The sequence below is a fragment of the Alligator mississippiensis genome, chromosome 6, assembly GCF_030867095.1.
Source record: "Alligator mississippiensis isolate rAllMis1 chromosome 6, rAllMis1, whole genome shotgun sequence".
Lineage (NCBI taxonomy): Eukaryota > Metazoa > Chordata > Crocodylia > Alligatoridae > Alligator > Alligator mississippiensis.
This window is the reverse complement of record NC_081829.1, coordinates 15,907,061-15,924,194: the sequence shown is the minus strand read 5'-3', so window position 1 is coordinate 15,924,194 and position 17,134 is coordinate 15,907,061. Positions and strand designations below refer to the sequence as shown.

General features: G+C 43.4%; 1 protein-coding gene across 9 annotated transcripts in view; it reads right to left on the bottom strand.

Moving 5' to 3' along the window:
- Nucleotides 1-17,134, bottom strand: part of SCMH1 (Scm polycomb group protein homolog 1) — a 149,957-nt gene that overhangs the window by 96,378 nt on the left and 36,445 nt on the right. For 7 of the 9 annotated variants that reach the window (XM_019489037.2, XM_006259451.4, XM_019489050.2 and 4 more), the window contains 4 exons: nt 16,880-16,964; nt 12,890-12,958; nt 2,864-2,934; nt 1,598-1,832 (listed from right to left, as the gene is read on the bottom strand). In XM_019489037.2, coding sequence (XP_019344582.1) covers nt 1,598-1,832; nt 2,864-2,934; nt 12,890-12,958; nt 16,880-16,904 — 400 coding nt within the window. In that variant the 5' untranslated portion in view covers nt 16,905-16,964. Of the gene's footprint in view, nt 1-1,597; nt 1,833-2,863; nt 2,935-12,889; nt 12,959-13,513; nt 13,695-16,879; nt 16,965-17,134 lie in introns of those variants that run through there. The other 2 variants (XM_014605108.3, XM_059729654.1) reach the window with 2 other exon arrangements.

Below are 17,134 nucleotides of genomic sequence, written 5' to 3'. Positions count from 1 at the left end.
GCATCGTCTGTGCAGACACCTGTGACCCACGGCAATGGTAAACCAGCTCCAGCGACATTCTTAGAACAATTCAAGCGCTATGTCTGACTGCATCCTTAGAGATAAATTGTATCCCCTTCAAAGGTCTCATGTGCAAGTCTTTCTTCTGTTGTTACAACTCAGCCTGGTCCCTACCAGAATATACAAACTGGGATGGGTGCTTAATAAAGACACCTCCAAAACTCCAAGAGAACTGTCACCTGAATGAAAGCATGAGGTTCAGATAGCTGTTTAATCTGGATTGAATATGCATCAATTCAGCTCACCAGGACCCCATTTGATCAGTGGTAAAAAGAAAAATAGTGTTTACCCGGGAGATTAAAAAATGGGGGAATTTAAATATCTAAAGATAGCTAAAGCTAAACAGAGTTTTAATAAATCAGAGATGCAATGTCGTGAATGTCATGCTCATTCAAGATAAGGCTTTAAATCAACAAGAGCCTTTTCACATTTTTTTCCTCTGTCAAATGGCCTCTTGCCCAAACTGGGCAAAATGAACCTCTAATGAAGACAAGTAAGCTATATAAAACTCATCTAACTGGTTCTCTACTAATGCCTACACTTGTTAACCAAGTCTTCCTGTTGACTGATAGTGGGTGGCCACAAATATAACTGGGTAACAAAGGAAAATAATTTATTTTGGCTTAACTAAATTTACCAATGATTGCCAGAGTTAGTAATGACTAAGCTAAACACCTCAATGTTACCAATTCTCCTTGTTTATGGTCTGCATTACAATTTAAAGATCCTAGGAATCCACTCTATGTATCATTTCCAGTCTTCTGATGTAATGGATATGAGAGAGACTGTCTTATAGGATAAGAAAAGTGTACTGTGTTTGAGAGGGCCTGGCAAATAAATGATGGCTGGTGGGAGTGATGCTCTAAGCCAAAAGCAGTGGCTGATGCTCAGACCGGTTCTAGAACAGTGTGGTCCTTACGTTGTCCTGCAGGCTCTGGGATTGTGGGTATGTCTTCACTGCAAAGTTAATTTGGACAACCATTGAATCTAAATACCTAGATTATCCTAGATCACGGGTGCATGGCCAAAAGCTCTACCCTAATTACTGTGTTCAAAATGGTGCTTCACCCATCTGCATGTCACCAGGACTTCTGGGGACCTATCTTATGACTCTTTGTGCCACAGTAAAGTGAGCTTCTCTATGTTCTTTCCTCAGTGAATTGCTGAAAAACATTCCTGTCCTTCAGGACACAAAGGAAGGATTTGTGAAAAACACTGAAGGACTAGTAACATTTTAATGATTTAGTCTGTGTCTACACAAAAAAATAGGTAAGCCTCTATTCTCACCATAAAGGGCATTCAGGCTGGGCCAGTTTGCCTGAATGTGCATACTGCACTTAGACAAAAGGAGCATGTGTATGTGGATCAAAGCCAAGTTAAAGGTTATATCTAGTTGAGAATCCAAGTTAACTCTGCAGTGCAGATTGCCCTATTAGGGAAGCAGAGTTCATACTCTGCTGGGAAAGCAAAGGATACTAGGTTTTCTGACATGGCATGGTAGCTGGTTTCTACTGGGTAAGTGAGAATTTAGACTCACCCAATGGGGGTTGCAGCATCCCTCCATTCTTCTCACAGTTCCCTATGGGCTGAATTTCAGCAGAATCCACCAGGCGCCAGAAGTCATTCTTGTTATCACTGCCATCAAGACGCAAGCGGAGGCGTGCACCTGTCAGACCCACCACAGTAGCAATGCAGGTGGAGGTGGTATTCCTAGGGTCCTGGGCTTCTAGTTTCATGCTGATCTTGAATTCATTAGTGGGTGGAGTATATGACTACAAGGAAAAGAACAAGGATCCAGTGAGAGCCAGGAGTTCCAACATGTGCCATTTCCTTCCTATGGCACAAGCACTACCTGCTTCAGCACTTCTTTGGGCAACTGAAGCTAGAAAGTGTCCTCCAAGCCCAATGTTGAAGCAGGCACTGCAGAAGAAAGCAAAGCAAGCTCAGTGAGCCAAGGCCCTGACGCCCTGCCATCCACAATACAGCCTTTTAACATAGGCTTCACCTAGACATCCTGGGTCAGATTTTTCTCCTGGGCTTCATTCCATCAGCACCACTCACCCAGCTTACACAGAAGCGGTTATCTAACCACTCCCATACACAGTCTCTTTCAATAAAAAAACACCCTACCATATTAAAACACATTTTAAGCCTGTAAGTGAGCAGCTCAGAGCACTAGCCCAAGCCAACCACAGTACAGACCAAACCTGAAACTACATACACAGTTACCTGAACTCTTAATTCTGATTTGCATCTTCTCTGATATTCCAGCCCTATGCTCTCCTTAGCCTATACCAAAGCCCAGGTCCCTTAATCCTGACCCACTGTCATTTTATTAGTTTATTCATTGACCTTTGTATCAGCTGGTCTAAAAATTATGGTAGCAGCTCCAGCAATTTGACCAAATGCCCAATGCCTTAGAAATCACTATTTGGCTCACCAATAATTGGAAAACATAGAAGAGAAGTGGGCAGGACATTCATTTTACTAGTGTGGATCCAGTGAAACTTAAATCATAGTTCGCACTGACTAATGATCCAATCTACACATTTCCCTTCATCATGCGAGTCTTGCAAGGACAAAGAGATGCTCTAATATTCCTATTTATGCATATCTGAGAGTTACTCCCCTGGATTGTTCGGTAACATATATGGCTTGTCTAAATGTATCTATTCTATCTTTGCTTCATCATACACACATTCCTGCCCAGTGTTCGCTTTTTCTATTCCAAGGTTTGCTCTGAACTAGAATCTGGATTTATCCATTCCCTTTGTTGCTCTCCTAACACTACACCACCAATTACCTGCTTGAAGCAATGGGCTGGAGCTGGGATGGCACATGTCTCTTTCAGGTATTTTTCCCAGGTGAAGTGACCTGCAAGAGAAGAAACAAAGGGATTTAAGCAGGAGCTGACAGCATAGCAAAAAACTAAGAGAAGTTACACCCTACATCATTATAACTAGATACTGACCAAGAGAATGGAAGAACTAACTTGGGGTGTTCTCTGCACCATCCAAATCCCTGGCCCTCCAGAGTTGGGGGGAGGGGGGAAGGAGATCAGACTAGGTTACAATCTACCCTGCTCTTCCATCTTTTAAAGTCTGATTTTAAACCCTGAAGCTGCACGAATGGTGCAAGCTGTCAAAGGAGTTAGCACAGTCTCTGAGAGAACAATTCCTTCAGGCTATGCATTACACATACTGCTTAGTCTTGGAGTTAAGGACAAGTCACTGAAGGATGAGATCTAAATCACCCCAAAAGCTTTTACATGCCATTGACTTCATGGCTGCTGCTTAAACACAGGCTGTTTTTTCCAAACAGGAATCATATGGCAAGAAGTAGCTGATTAGTGGACTGGCCAGCAGTTAAGTATCTAGAACAAACAGTCCATAGTTGAGGCAATACTGAAGCATCCTCCATGAGGGCAGAGATTTACAGAACAGACCTTATTCAATAGAAAAGCCCCTTCAGCTGAAAACTGCTGTAAAGGGAAGGGTCTGTTTGTACTGCTCTTCAAATGTACAGGTATGCATGGCAAAAGTGTTATTCTGTCAAAGGGGGAATAGCAATCAAAACTTCCATCATTTACATGAGCTCCTGAGAAATTATCTTCTACAAAAGCCACCATGACACTAGCTTCTATTCACCTGAACAGCACCCACGAGACCCTTTTTTTCCAAGTCATTAAAAGAGCATCTGTGGGGGCCAGTTACCATTTCTATTACTCACAACAGTTTTTAATCAGCTTATTTTTTATATAAAAAACATAGTTAAAGTGTGTACATGCTTACACATGCTTAACTTGGCATATGAAAGGACTCTAACATTTAGGAATGGAAATGTTAAGCTTACATATATAATTTTAACTCTGTCCCATTCAGGACTATGGCAGAATACATAAAGACTCTACTCCTCAAATAATATAACAGAAACATCACTTTCCCACCATCTCTCATCCACAGAGTAGCACACTCTGGACAGCTTTTTATATACTTTTACTTAAACTAGTTTTTATAATCATTTAATATATTTTTATTTACAGAGCTCTGAAGCTGGCACCCTGGGCAGCCATGAAAGGGAAGTACATTGGAGTTGGATGGGACCAAGAAGAGAAGGGGCCCTTAGTTCTAGCTTGTGCCCTTTCCCCAGTTAGACAGAAGCTTCTCCCTTACACTGCTAGCGACTCAGCTTTAAGAGGAGTACTGAAAAGGAGACTGGCTGACCTGTGGTGTTCAAGTGCTGCACTGGGAAGTCAGAGACCCAGGTTCAAACCCCATAAGGGCAAGGCGGACCTGGAACCCAGGTCTCCTGGCTTCCCGGGTAAGTGTCCTACTGATTCAGGTCTTGACGGAGCGGGGGGAAAGAAGGTAAGAAGTCTTTCATATTTTGTTGCCAGTGAGCATGCCCAGTCTTCACACCTACATAGTTGTCCACAGTCATGCATATGTGCAGGGCTACATGTCCAGGAATAGAATTCCTCCAGGTGCCCAAGTACCAAAAATGCTACGTAGATGATCAAATCTGGATACTTAGATGACCAAGAAGGCAACAGAATGCCTAGGTTATTATACAGGTGATAACCACTATCACCAACCACCCACACCAGCCATGGATGCTTATCTCAGTGTTGCCAGTCTTTGCTAAGTATGCTGTGAGTATGCAGACTGCCCCTTGAGGCATATAAAGCTGTGCCCGATTTATGAATCCCAAATGACTATAGGTGATGGAAAGACACTTAAATGTTCAGCTCAGCCAAGATGGTAGCAGCTTTGTCCAAGTGCAACAACTAGTATGTAGGCATCTAAATGTGTTTTTGTCTGAAAACACAAGGCTTTGCAGTTTCCCAAGTACTTCAGCATTTTAGCAGATTTTTTTTTTTTTTTGACACACAAGCCATTCAGTTCTGCCTAAAGTGCAATTCGGGCAATTAAATCCCATTTTTGTATCAGACGCTAAGAGACTAAACAACTTTGAAATAAGGAAATTAACAGCTTTTTAACATTTTATCTAAAAATACCTCCCACTCAACACGCATCCTTTTTTTAAAAACAGTAGATGTATTTTTTCTCTCTGCATCTAATGTTTTAAATCAAGCAGAGACCAAGCCTACAGGATTCCAACACGAGCAAAGAATTTCTGAGACAGTTGTCTGTCACTGAAAACAGAGTACAAACTCATGTAAGCTTATTTCTAGTTTGCTGCCAACCCACTATACTGTGAAGATGTCTATAGCACTGCTTGCAATTCACATTTTGGTAAGTTTAAAAAAAGTTTAAGTTCTACTGAAGAGGACTTTTTAGAAAAAAAAACCCACGTGTGGCAGAGTTCAAGCCTAACAATCTAGTATTTCTAATTCCTTTATATAAATACAGTAAACTAAAATACAAGATATTTCCATTCAAAATTACTCCCATGGCCAATGAACAAGACAGTGAACTCTGGGGTCTCTAACCCCTTGCCTTAACATAAGATAGTTTGGTCTATGGCTGGGGTTTTCAACCTTTTTGGGTCAGTGTACCCTTGATGGCTGGTCGAGAAGGAAGGAGTCCCCCAATGGCCTGTTGATGAGCGGGGGGTGAGGGGAAGGAAGGAGGCAGGAGGGGAGAATCCCACAGCAGCCAATCGATGAACGGGAGGGTCGCCTGTGGCTGATCGGCAAGCATGCCAGCGGCAGAAGTGCTAGTGGCATGGCAGCAGAAGTTCCGGCAGCAGCGACTGAGTAACCCCTGAGGCCATCCCAAGTACCCCCAAAGGTACACGTATCCCCAGCTGAAAACCCCTGGTCTGTGGTTTAGGGAAAAGTTCTAGAGCAGTGGTTCTCACCCTTTTTAGATGCAAGGCACTCCTCCATAACTTTTTTGAATTTGGCAGCACCCCCAGTTGAGACCCACTGTTTTACTGCCTCTACTTACCGCAGTAGTTCTCAACCAGGATGCTGCCATACACTTCTGCCTATACTAGGGTTATCTGATAAACCTAAACCAGGTAGTAGCAGAGGCATAACTAATGAGTTTTTTTGTCCTGGGCAAAACTCCTGTGGCCTCACTCCTCTGGCTAGGCAGTGTAAACAGCTATGGCTGGAGCACGCACTCATGCAACAGCCCTTTCTGGTCCAACCCCACAAGCTCTTCCCGGAAAGAGTCACACCTGCCTGATATGCCTCTGTTTGAGATGCACTGGGGGGGGGGGCCTGAACCAAGAAGGGTTGCAGGAAGTGCACAGGCTCCAGCTGCAGCTGCCTCCCAAATCTGCCTCCTCAGGAGGCAAGCAGGGCAGATCCACCTAACTTAAATTGGCACCTGCACCATGGCATCCCTGTCAAAGGGCTCATGGCATCCCCTTTGACAACCACTGCTCCAGATAAATACAATATATGGTATTGGCACTAAGTGATGATAATATATAGCTCTTAATATATATTGCTTTTCATCCACGAATCTGAAAGTTATTTACAAAGGATGACAAACAACATTATCCTCATACTCCAGATGAGGAAACAAGTGCACAGAGAAGGGCAGGGACTTGTTTAAGATAATGGTATACCAAGTGGACTGACATAAATGAACTTTATCAAGGAAAGAGAAATCTGCTAATGATGAAAAACAGTGAAAGAGATCATTCCAGAGTGTTTTTGGTCAGGCAGTAGAGAACACATCCAAAACACACTGTTTGAAAACAGCATGAGCAGAGTTTTAAGACAGATATCTCAAACTTGATCATCTTAAGCTTTGTTCCTCTTGCCCCTCCCCAAATCCTACTTACTATGTTGACTCAAGTATGTGGCCATTAACTTGCATATTCAATTCCAGCAGTATCAAATGAAGCCCAGGACTCCAGGCTTGCTGTGTAAAGAGAGGTCACATTTGCTATGTGCTTTCTCATGCTGTTACATGTATAGAACCAAAGAAAAATAGTGCTGGAAGGGACCTCAGAAGGTCTTCTAGTCTAATCCTCCTGCTCAAGGCAGGATCATCCCCGTCTAAATAATTCCAGACAAGTGTTTGTGTGTTTATAGACTGCAAAGCCAGAAGGCACCATTGGAAACATCTAGTTTAACCTCCTGTATAACACAGGCCAACTATTTTGTCTCTTAACTCTCTAATTCTTTGTTGGCTTTAAACATGTCAAACATGGCAATACAGTGGGATAAGGAGCTTTTTGCTGTAACCCACTTTCACATCTGGCCCACGTGGGTAACAGCTGAATATTGTTTTCTGCATGGTTAGTCAACCACCTACACCGAAAGATTTGGCCCAATTGTTCACTTCATACAAACTATCATCACAGTAGGCACTAACTAGCCGCATCAACTAATTTAGCAGAGGTGTCAAAGACTGAATGGGCCATGGAGACTAAACTCTCCTCTTGTTATGAAAAGTGGACAATGCAGCACAGGGACAAAGCAGCAAGAGGGGTGAGGTGGAGGGCAGAACTTATCCCACTGTTGCTTGCTCTGTGGGAGAGGGACTTAGGGCAAGATTCTATTCTGCTTACTGGACGTCTAAGTAGACATAAGCACCTACGTGCAAGTCTAGTCTTCCCTGTTCAAGTCCTTAAAAATCTGTATTGGATCTACTTTTGTCATCTGACATGATCACCTGACCCAAAAGGAGTCACAAAAAAGCAGTGAGCAAAAGCAAGACCCACTCGCATTTCTCATTAACTGTTTTTCAGGGAATTGAGCAGGATGGAATAGGATTGCACTTAGGTGCCCAAGTCCCCTTACATGCCTAATAGGTGGAAGAGAAGCTGGCCCTTAGCCTCCAGCACTGGCTGCCCAGTATGTATGTAGCAGGGCACTGTGGTGTGCCTGCTACTTTAATGGGAGAAGCTACCTTAGAGACAGCTTCCAGGTAATGTGGGGACTGACTGCAGGCTTACCTGACTGGAAGAGGGCCAGGCTGGGGCTAAATACACCTAGTGCCTGAGCAGATCAGGGACCCCAGCCCTGAGAGTCTGAGGAGAAGAGTTCTCTACAGCAGGGCAGGAGGACTCCTGAAAGACCAAAGAAGGTAGGGAAAACAAAAAGACTCTGCAATCCTGGGATCCAGAGAATATTCCCTGTGGCAGAGAAGGGTTGATGCAGGCAAGGGGCCTTTGTTTTATGTTGATAAGATTGCTTGAGTTACAAGTCTCAAGCCCTGCTGGAGACAGGCTTAAAGCCTAGAGAGAATTCCCTAGCCTAGAACAGGGGCTGAGTGGGGATAGAGGGCAAGAGGGTAGTGCCTACCACCAGCCCAGAGAAGGGGGTTGAGCAGGACACAGAGGGTTCCCCAGCCCAGAGGAGGGTTTGGACAAGGGAACAGAGCCCACCAGCCCAGGGAAGGGGCTGAGTGGGGCACAAAGGGGTCCCCAGCCAAGAGAGACTGTGTGAGGGACTAGGGATTGGAGGACCCAGAGATAAAGGGCAGAGAGGGACCCAGGGGGTCTGAGAATCCTGAGAGGAGCTAAGGGAAGCAAACAGCTGAAGTGCTAACACCTGCAAGGCTTGGGCTGTGATGTAGGGGAGGAATGGAGCCATACAATTTGCCCTCTGGGCTATAGGTGCCCTGCAGGGGCACTGCCAGGCAAGAAGGCCTATTTAGCACAAAGCTTGATTGAGACTAGTGGGGAGGGACCCCTTGAGGAGTTGACTGGACTTAGGCTCTCTCTCTAAGGCCCACGGGCAGCCTCCCTTACTTAACACTCAATAACAAGGTGTGGTGGGTGAGCAATTAAGGGAGAGCAACCTTAGAGACAGAACCAGGCAGGAGCCATACAGCCATTAGGAGGCATCATGGCTGCCCCTGAGGCTCAAACCTGCTACAATGTACCAAAGGCATGATATTCACTTACTCCTGTTTGACACTTCACCTTTTTAGTACTCCCCTCACCTCCTCCTGCAAATCACAAATCCTATACAATGAGTTAGGAGCACCATATTCTTAAATAAGACTGAGAATTTTTTCAGCAAAATCATAAACAAAAAAGTTCTGGTGTTGTAAGGAGAGGAAATGAAGCAAAATATTCAATGAGAAATATGACATTGAGTTATAGTTGACATTTAAGCACACAAGAACCAAGAAATTCAAAACTAAGGGTTTGATTCTGGTACTATTCCTTGTTTCAGGAATTGTTATACTCTGTAAGTAACCCCAGTGAAGGTGTTACTTAAAGTAAGACTGGCAGAACTGGGCCCTCTGGTATAAATAAAGCAAACCTGCTCCACCCCCCCCCCCCAAAAAAAAAACAAACAAACAAGGGGACAAGCCACAACAGAATCATAGAAAATTAGGATTGAAAGGGGCCTCAGGAAGTCATCTAGTCCAACCCCACACTCAAGGTAGGACCATCACCAAGTAGATCATCCCAGACAAAACTTTGTCTACCTGGGTCTTAAAAACCTCCAAGGATGGAGATTCCACCACTTCTCTGGATAACCAATTTCAGTGCTTTACTACCCTCCTAGTGAGAAAGTTCTTCCTAATATTTAACTTAAACTTCCCTTGCTGCAACTTGAGACCATTGCTCTGTATTCTGTCATCTGCCACCACTGAGAACAGTCCACCTCTTTGGAACCGCCCTTCACGTAGTTGAAGACTATTAAATTCCCTCTCGGTCTTCTCTCTGAGCTAAATAAGCCCAGTTCCCTCATCCTCTCCTCAGAAGTTGTGTCCCAGCCTCCTAACCATTGTCACTACCCTATGCTGCACTCAATCCAACTTGTCCACATCCTGTCTGTGGGAGGGTTGGGGGGGCAAAACTGGGCGCAGTACACCAGATGTGGCCTCACCAGTGTTTAATAGAAGGGGATAATCACTTCCCTCCATCTGCTGGCAACACTCGTACCAGTGCAGCCCAGTATGCCGTTAGCCTTCTTCACAACAAGGGCATACTATTGGCTCATATTCAGCTTCTTGTTCACTGTAACCCCCCAGGACCTTTTCTGCATAGCAGCTGCTTAGCCAGTCATCCCCAGCATGTACTGGTGCCTGGGACTGTTCCATTCTAAATGCAGGACTTTGCATTTGTCCTTACTTAACCTCATGAGATTTCTTTTGGTCCAATCCTCCAATTTGTTGAGGTCTCTCCGAATCCTAGCCCTACCCTCCAATGTAGCTACTACTCCCCCCAGCTCAGTGTCATCTGCAAACTTGTTAAGGGTGCACTCTATCCCATCTTCCAGGTCACTGATGTTAATGGACAAAACTGGCCCCAGGATTGAACCCTGAGGCATTCTACTTGACACTGGCTGCCAACCTGACATTGAGCCATTGCTTATTACCCTCTGAGCCCGACAATCCAGCCAGTTTTCTATCCACTTTATAGACCATTCATCCAACCCACACTTACTTAGCTTGCTTGCAAGAACGTTGCGGGAGACCATATCAAAAGCCTTGCTAAAGTCAAGGTACATCATGTCCACTGCTCTTCCCACATCTACACAGTCAGTCATCTCATCATAGAAGATATACTTGTGACCAACATAACTCCTGAACTCCCCAACCTGCCTGTGCATGAACTCCTCACAATGCTGTATTTAATGTAGTTTTGCCTGGAATTTGAATAAAGCTGTTTATGTTTTTCTCAAATCTGGTTTGGGTTCCATTAGCATTTAAATTTTCAAGGTATCATCAATCCTATTGAAAAAAAATGCATGTGCACTTCAGGTCACATCTCTGAAGGAGACTGTGCCCTACACAGATCAAAGCATCCTGTTAAAATCTGTGTCCCATATGTGAGCCAGCTAAATAGTTTCAAGAGTGAATATGAAAGCAGAATGGTCTAACCAAGTTCAACACAGAAAGATGACAGAATATCAGTGTCTGCTCACAATCCAACCACATCAATGACCTTCCTAGTTGCATGTTTCCAAACAGGCTCTCACTCTATAAGAGAAGAATTCCTGCAGGTCGTATTTTACTGTAGTTTTCAAAGGCTCTGGTTAACTGCTATTTTGATTAACAGTCAGTGTAACTAATCATGGCACTCATAATGCACTGCCACTTACTCTGCTTTCCTACCCTGAAACATAACATGTAAGCCTGCACGAAGCATTAGCCCATTTGGTTTAGATCATTACTCTTCTTTTTTTAAGAACTGCCTGGTTCCACTTTCATCTCTGGGAGGAACCCTTTTCATGTTAGGCTTAGGGCAGTGGTCATCTGGGAAGTAACTGTGTCTGCATATTCACACTTAAGTACTCAGAATTTGTACAGAATATCGAGCAATGCAGGTGAGCATTTGTTCCCAGAAGACAATTCCTATTTTACACCAAGTACTTGTCCAATAGATAGATAATTACCTACTTCAATCCTGAGTACAACACACTTCTCCAGTAATTCCTTAGCTTGACTGATACATCTAAGACTGTATGCCTTTATGTTCATTTCAGAGAGATTCCTTGTCACTAAAAAAAACCAAAAAAACAGTCCTCCCCATGCATGGGAATGATGCAATGCCCTGCAAAAGGGAGATTATGGAAAATCCCTGAAACCCAGTAGGAAGACTCTAGACAGAACATACAAACCACAATAGTAGCCTATAATTGCAAATAATGTTCAAGACAGAGGTGAAAGAGACAATCTTCAGGGATTCTCTTCCGTGTCTCAGGTCCCTGCATAGGTTTCTATGCCATAACTCAAGGCTCAATGACAGACACCCAACAAATACTTCCCCAGAGCAGACAGAGCTCTCAAGATAGCCTCAACAGGGACTCCAAGAAAAACAAGACTGCCTAACACAAAGACAGATGGTGATTTATGCCACTTTAAATTTCTAAAGATGAGTTCACTGAGGAATCTTGAAATTAAACTTCACAAACAAAAGAAAATTATAAAAGGTTGTTAGAAAGTGAGACCTAAAGCCTTGTCATAAATTATACACATAGCCCAAACAGTCAGAACTTGCATGCGTATCCCTGGAAGAGAGAGCAGGTCCCACCAGTTCTATAAACAATCTCTAAGGTTGCTTGCAGACATGGAAAAAACCACTACCACCACCAAGAAACCCCCAGCTCTTTACTTTAAACTCAGTGTGCTCCTGCACCCAGCCCAGGGCATGCCCAGAAGATGCACTGTGTTAGTTGAACCCAGCTTTCCCAACATCTGTATGAATCAGGTACTTTAGTGGGGCTATTCTGGCACTTTTATCTAATAGCTGATTGACTCAGCTATTAGATAAATGTGGCAAAAAGTCCAGCTGAAGCAAGAGATCTACACAGATGCTGCAGAGCCAGGTCAAAGTAATGCGCCCCTGCTTCTGGTAAAGTGTGGGAGTTTTCACACACCCCCCTCCCCCGTATGGCAGCGCCCTAGATGCTCTGCACAGGATTGCAGCCTTCCTAGTTCCAGTGGCTTTGCGGCCACTGAACTAGATAAACAATGATCTCCAAGGGGAGAGAGGTGATTAACTCTTGTTCTGCTAACTGCATCTCTTGCCGTCAGCTCTGAAGAGACTGACAGATGGGATGATGCATAAGGGGCTCCCATGTGGGCTTTTATTTGCTGGGGAAATCATTTTGCTTTTGTTAAAGAAGGAATTCAATGAATGATCTGATAAAGTCACAACCACACCCACTCTACAAAAGCAGGCTTGAATTAACAGTTTCATATGAATATAAAAGAGAGAACTTACCTTAAGTAAGGAAAACCTTCTGATGCTAACTTATCTGTAGCCTTTTACTGTCACATTTTGTAACACGGTACACAATTTTAAGTAATTTCTACACAAGGTCTCTATAGCTGAGAATCACTTAAAAGCAGTTTGCACTAAGTTTTCAGCATATCAGATGAGTTACATCCCAGACAAATCAATACATTCAAAAGGGGGGTGAGAAACACCTTCTTACCTTGGTATTGGGAGGAAGGTTCTGACGGGCGGCCATATTTGTGCTTTTTACCATCTTTCCAGTCTATGGCTAAGGCAAGAAACAAAGCATTTATGTCAGTGAGGGAGCCCATTGGATTCCAGATTAGTCTTCAAGCAGCTGCTCACTGGACATAGGCATTTTGTACCTCCCAGGAAAGAAATGACCCCAGGACAAGGGCAAGTTCCTACTGTTTGGCTCATTTTCTCCCTGTACAGACTGCCAAACAACATATAGTAGTGACATTCACTGGACAAGGCACATAAAGGGATGACTTCCGGAGCCAATCTCCTGTTTGTTTATAGCCCACCCTGAGCTCAAGAGAAGGAACATTTGGCCTCAGGTTACTACTTGGTCTTCATCAACCCTTGTATGCTAATATTCATCCATAATGGCAAACAATGAGGCATAGAAACAAAAACTTTCAACTCAGTTTTTATCATTTTAAACTACCTTAAAAGCTGGCAGGCTTGAGAGAGAGAGATTTAGTGAGGAATGGAAATGAAAGAGTGAGGAAACTACTCCTTTTGTGGTGCATGCATAGAAGGGGTGAGTTTGGATCAGGTCCCCATTGGCAAATAAAGGTTAGTATAGCTATTCCTTTACCCCACATCTGCCTAGCTCCTCTCTTGGCTATTCAGGTCCCTTGGACACGAATGGCTTTCCCCAGAGTCCTGAAGGATGCTGGTCCCAACACACACAAAATACCGGATGTTTGAGCATCAGTACGGGCTGATCGCTGCCCAGGACATTAGGGCCGGGAATCACTGTGGGTACTACTCAATTCCTGGGGAAGGAAAAAGACAAAGACAGCTCTAAGCACCCCAACAGGTTGCCCAATGAATAGTGCTGATGGGCACCATAGGGTATCGCATCAAGTCTTCTTTGGCCACAAAGGTGATGGCCACAGAGAATGTGAAGAGGCATAAAAATAAAGGAATTCTTTCAAGATCCTCCCCAAAGTCTGACATGCCAAGAAATAGGCAACTCTCCCCCAAAAAGAAGCCCAACAGAGCAGTAAGCACCAACAGAGGATGCATTAGTCAGCTACTAATGTCCTCCTTGGGTGAACTGCTTATCAACCAAGGCGGTGCCATAGGCTGATAGTTGACTAATGCACATGTTGAGATGTCTTATTGCTATTACAGGCCAGCTCATTTATTTTGCATTGCATTTGAAATGCTATTTTTAAAACACAAAAGCAATTTTGTAGCACTTTATGAAACATATCCTTCGATTAGGAAAAGTAGTTCCCAGTGAAAGGATAGGAGGAAAAATGTGGATAAAAAAAAGTTTAAAAATTCTGAAGTAGCTGAAAGATCCAAGCAATAAACCATTGCTGAAAGGGCAATTGTACAATGTGGGCAAGGAAATACTTTAAAACTGTTACATTTTCTCTTTCATATTTATATTCACTATGCTCCAGTCACCCATGCTTTCATAACAGCTGCTCCTTGCTCTCACGCATTTTAGATAGTGGATATGGGGACTCTGTGTGTACTTCAATGGTGATGTTTTTCATATGAACCCCTGGGACTTGGTGCACAACTATGACATCATAAAACAGCCCAACCAGCAAAACAGTACAGACAGTCCTCGGACTTACGACACAATTGGTTCCTGAAAACCACATCTTAAGTTGAAACGTAACTTGGATCCAATTTTCTCATAAGAAACAATGTTATAAATGGAGGATTGGTTCCTGAACCAAGGCCCGATACTTTATTTTCATAAAAAATTCCCCCAAATTTTGCACTCAATCAATTATAGATGAGTAATATATCTACATTAATGTATTTATATTGTAAATAGCAATCATATTGATTTGGAAGGACATCTTTGAGGTGACTTGGTTGGACTTTTTGAAGGGTTCTTGGCTGGAATCTTCTCAGAAGTCTTGGCTGCAGGTTTTTCTGGAGTCCTGTCTGCTTTCTTAAAGAAAGTTTCCAAGGAAGTTTGGACAGACTTTCTCCAGGGAGATGGGTGATGCAGCAAACTTGTTCACTAGCACGGCGTCACATCGGATCAAACGTTGTAAAGTCGAAACTGATGTCAGAAAGTTGAAACAGGTTGTCAATTTATAAATGCTGTAAGTGCGAAACGTTGTAAGTCGAGGACTGCCTGTATTCCCATGCAGACTCGAATGAGCAAAATGGAAGGATATCCTTACCATAACTCTTATTTCCCCTGGGGCAAGATGGTCTGCCAACTCTTTATGAAAGCAGGGATAAAGCATACAAAGCACAGACGCTACAGATAAGACAAAACTATCAAAGGGTCTTATGTAACCTTTAGCATTGCAGGAGTGTGCCCTCCATGATAGCATTCATGTGTTCATATGGCTGTCTACCTTGGACAGCTTTTTATCACACTTTCTGTGGGAAAGTCACATTTCTACTGTTAACATATCTTTAAATGCAAAAACCTTCATTAGGGAGAATATGAAAGCAACACACGGGGAAAGAAGCTAACGGAATAGAGAGATTTCGTTGCAAATTATTTTGACTGAAAAAGTCAAATGCATTACAGAAAACCAGGTAAACAGAACAGGAACCCATCTGTGTTCAACACAGTTGTTGATTCTGGAACATATGGTACTGCATTCACAGGGCAAAGGTCACAACGGCAACACTGGCAGGAGGCACCCTGCTCTAGGAGGCAAAAAGATGACAAGCTGTGTGCAGGGCTGAATTCAGCTAGTCAGGTCTCAGGCCACATTGCTGACTAATCAGCAACCTGCCTCTTTTATTACCAGGCCCTCCAGCTGCCTCACAGCATGCTTTCCCTGTTCCCTGTTTTCCTTCATTTGCTTTCACTTCATTAAAGGACAAGTGGCACTAGAAAGAAGATAATTCTCCTATAAGATGTGCCATTGGAGAAACAAAGGGGAAGCTTAAAAATATAGAAAAGGGAGAGAGAAATTGAGCACAGGAATCTCCTGTGGTAAACCTTGTGTGTATGTGGCAGATGTGGACAAAGAACTGCAGAGGATGCTGCACACTTTACTGTTCCACCCCTCCCCCCAGCATTCTCCTGTAATGATAGTGATAAAATCACACTAGTCAAATGCACATGTATGGAACAACAGTAAAGGAAATCAATATTTCTATAAAAAGGCCTTGAAAAGCTCATTTGCAGACAGCCTACTTTGCTTTTCCCCTTTGTTTAAACAAACAACACAGGAAGCTTGCATGTAACTACTGAGCATTCCTTGTGCCTACAGTTACAATCGTCTTGTTATGGGATAAAAGATTCAGACCACCAGAAGTACCTGAGATATATTTGAGCTCCACAAGATAGGCTGATCTTCAGTTTCATGCCACCCTGAAACGAGGGAGAGGCTTCTGACAACAGAGCACCAGCTCTCTTCATGCCAGGAGAACTAACAATGAATGGAACAGGGTCCACAGGGCAATAACATCACCTAACATCATGCCTCACATATATAAGGGTGCCATGAAGTTAGCAAGAATTAGCACTTCTGGCTAAAAAAAAAGCCTGTGACACTTACTGATACATGGAAACATGAAACAGGTCTACAGAAATGGAAACTGCAACCTGACCTTTAATCCAAAGACAGCAACAACAGCTAGACAGCCACAGTGCAAGCTTCCCAATGATTAGACCGGAAATGCACCCTACAACATCACTGGGACTAAGCAGTCTCCATAGCTGTTAAACTCAGCATATGTCCTGAAGAAGCTGTGCTGGGATGAAGATGGATGAAATAACCTACAAGGGATTTTTCTTCTCTAACTTCTACCAGTCTGAGTGATCATTCTGTAATGAGGCCTGCCTAAACAATTCAATGAGACTCAGTCCATTCCCTTCATGGAGGGCCCTGTCCTAGACTATGGCACACATCTCGCATGTTCCCCTCTTGCCTCAGCTCCACAACAATTTATAATCGAGTCATTAGCCTATACCCAACTAAACTACAGGTCTCTGCCTACACTAGTCAATACCACTTACCTGTTTGAGAGCCTGGTTTCCGCATTATACCGCCTGCTGCTGTCCTTACATTAAAACTGGTTTGGCTTTAGATACCTGAAGATGTCTAGGACAAAAGAAAAACATGATAAATTTCCCAATTCTGCATCACACGATTACCTGCAACATTAACTAAATACAAGGTAGATAAAAAATAAATATCCTTTTCCCCAAGCTGATTAGAAACCTCCTATTGCAAAAAACATATGATTCATTTTAAACAGCATGGAATTAGAA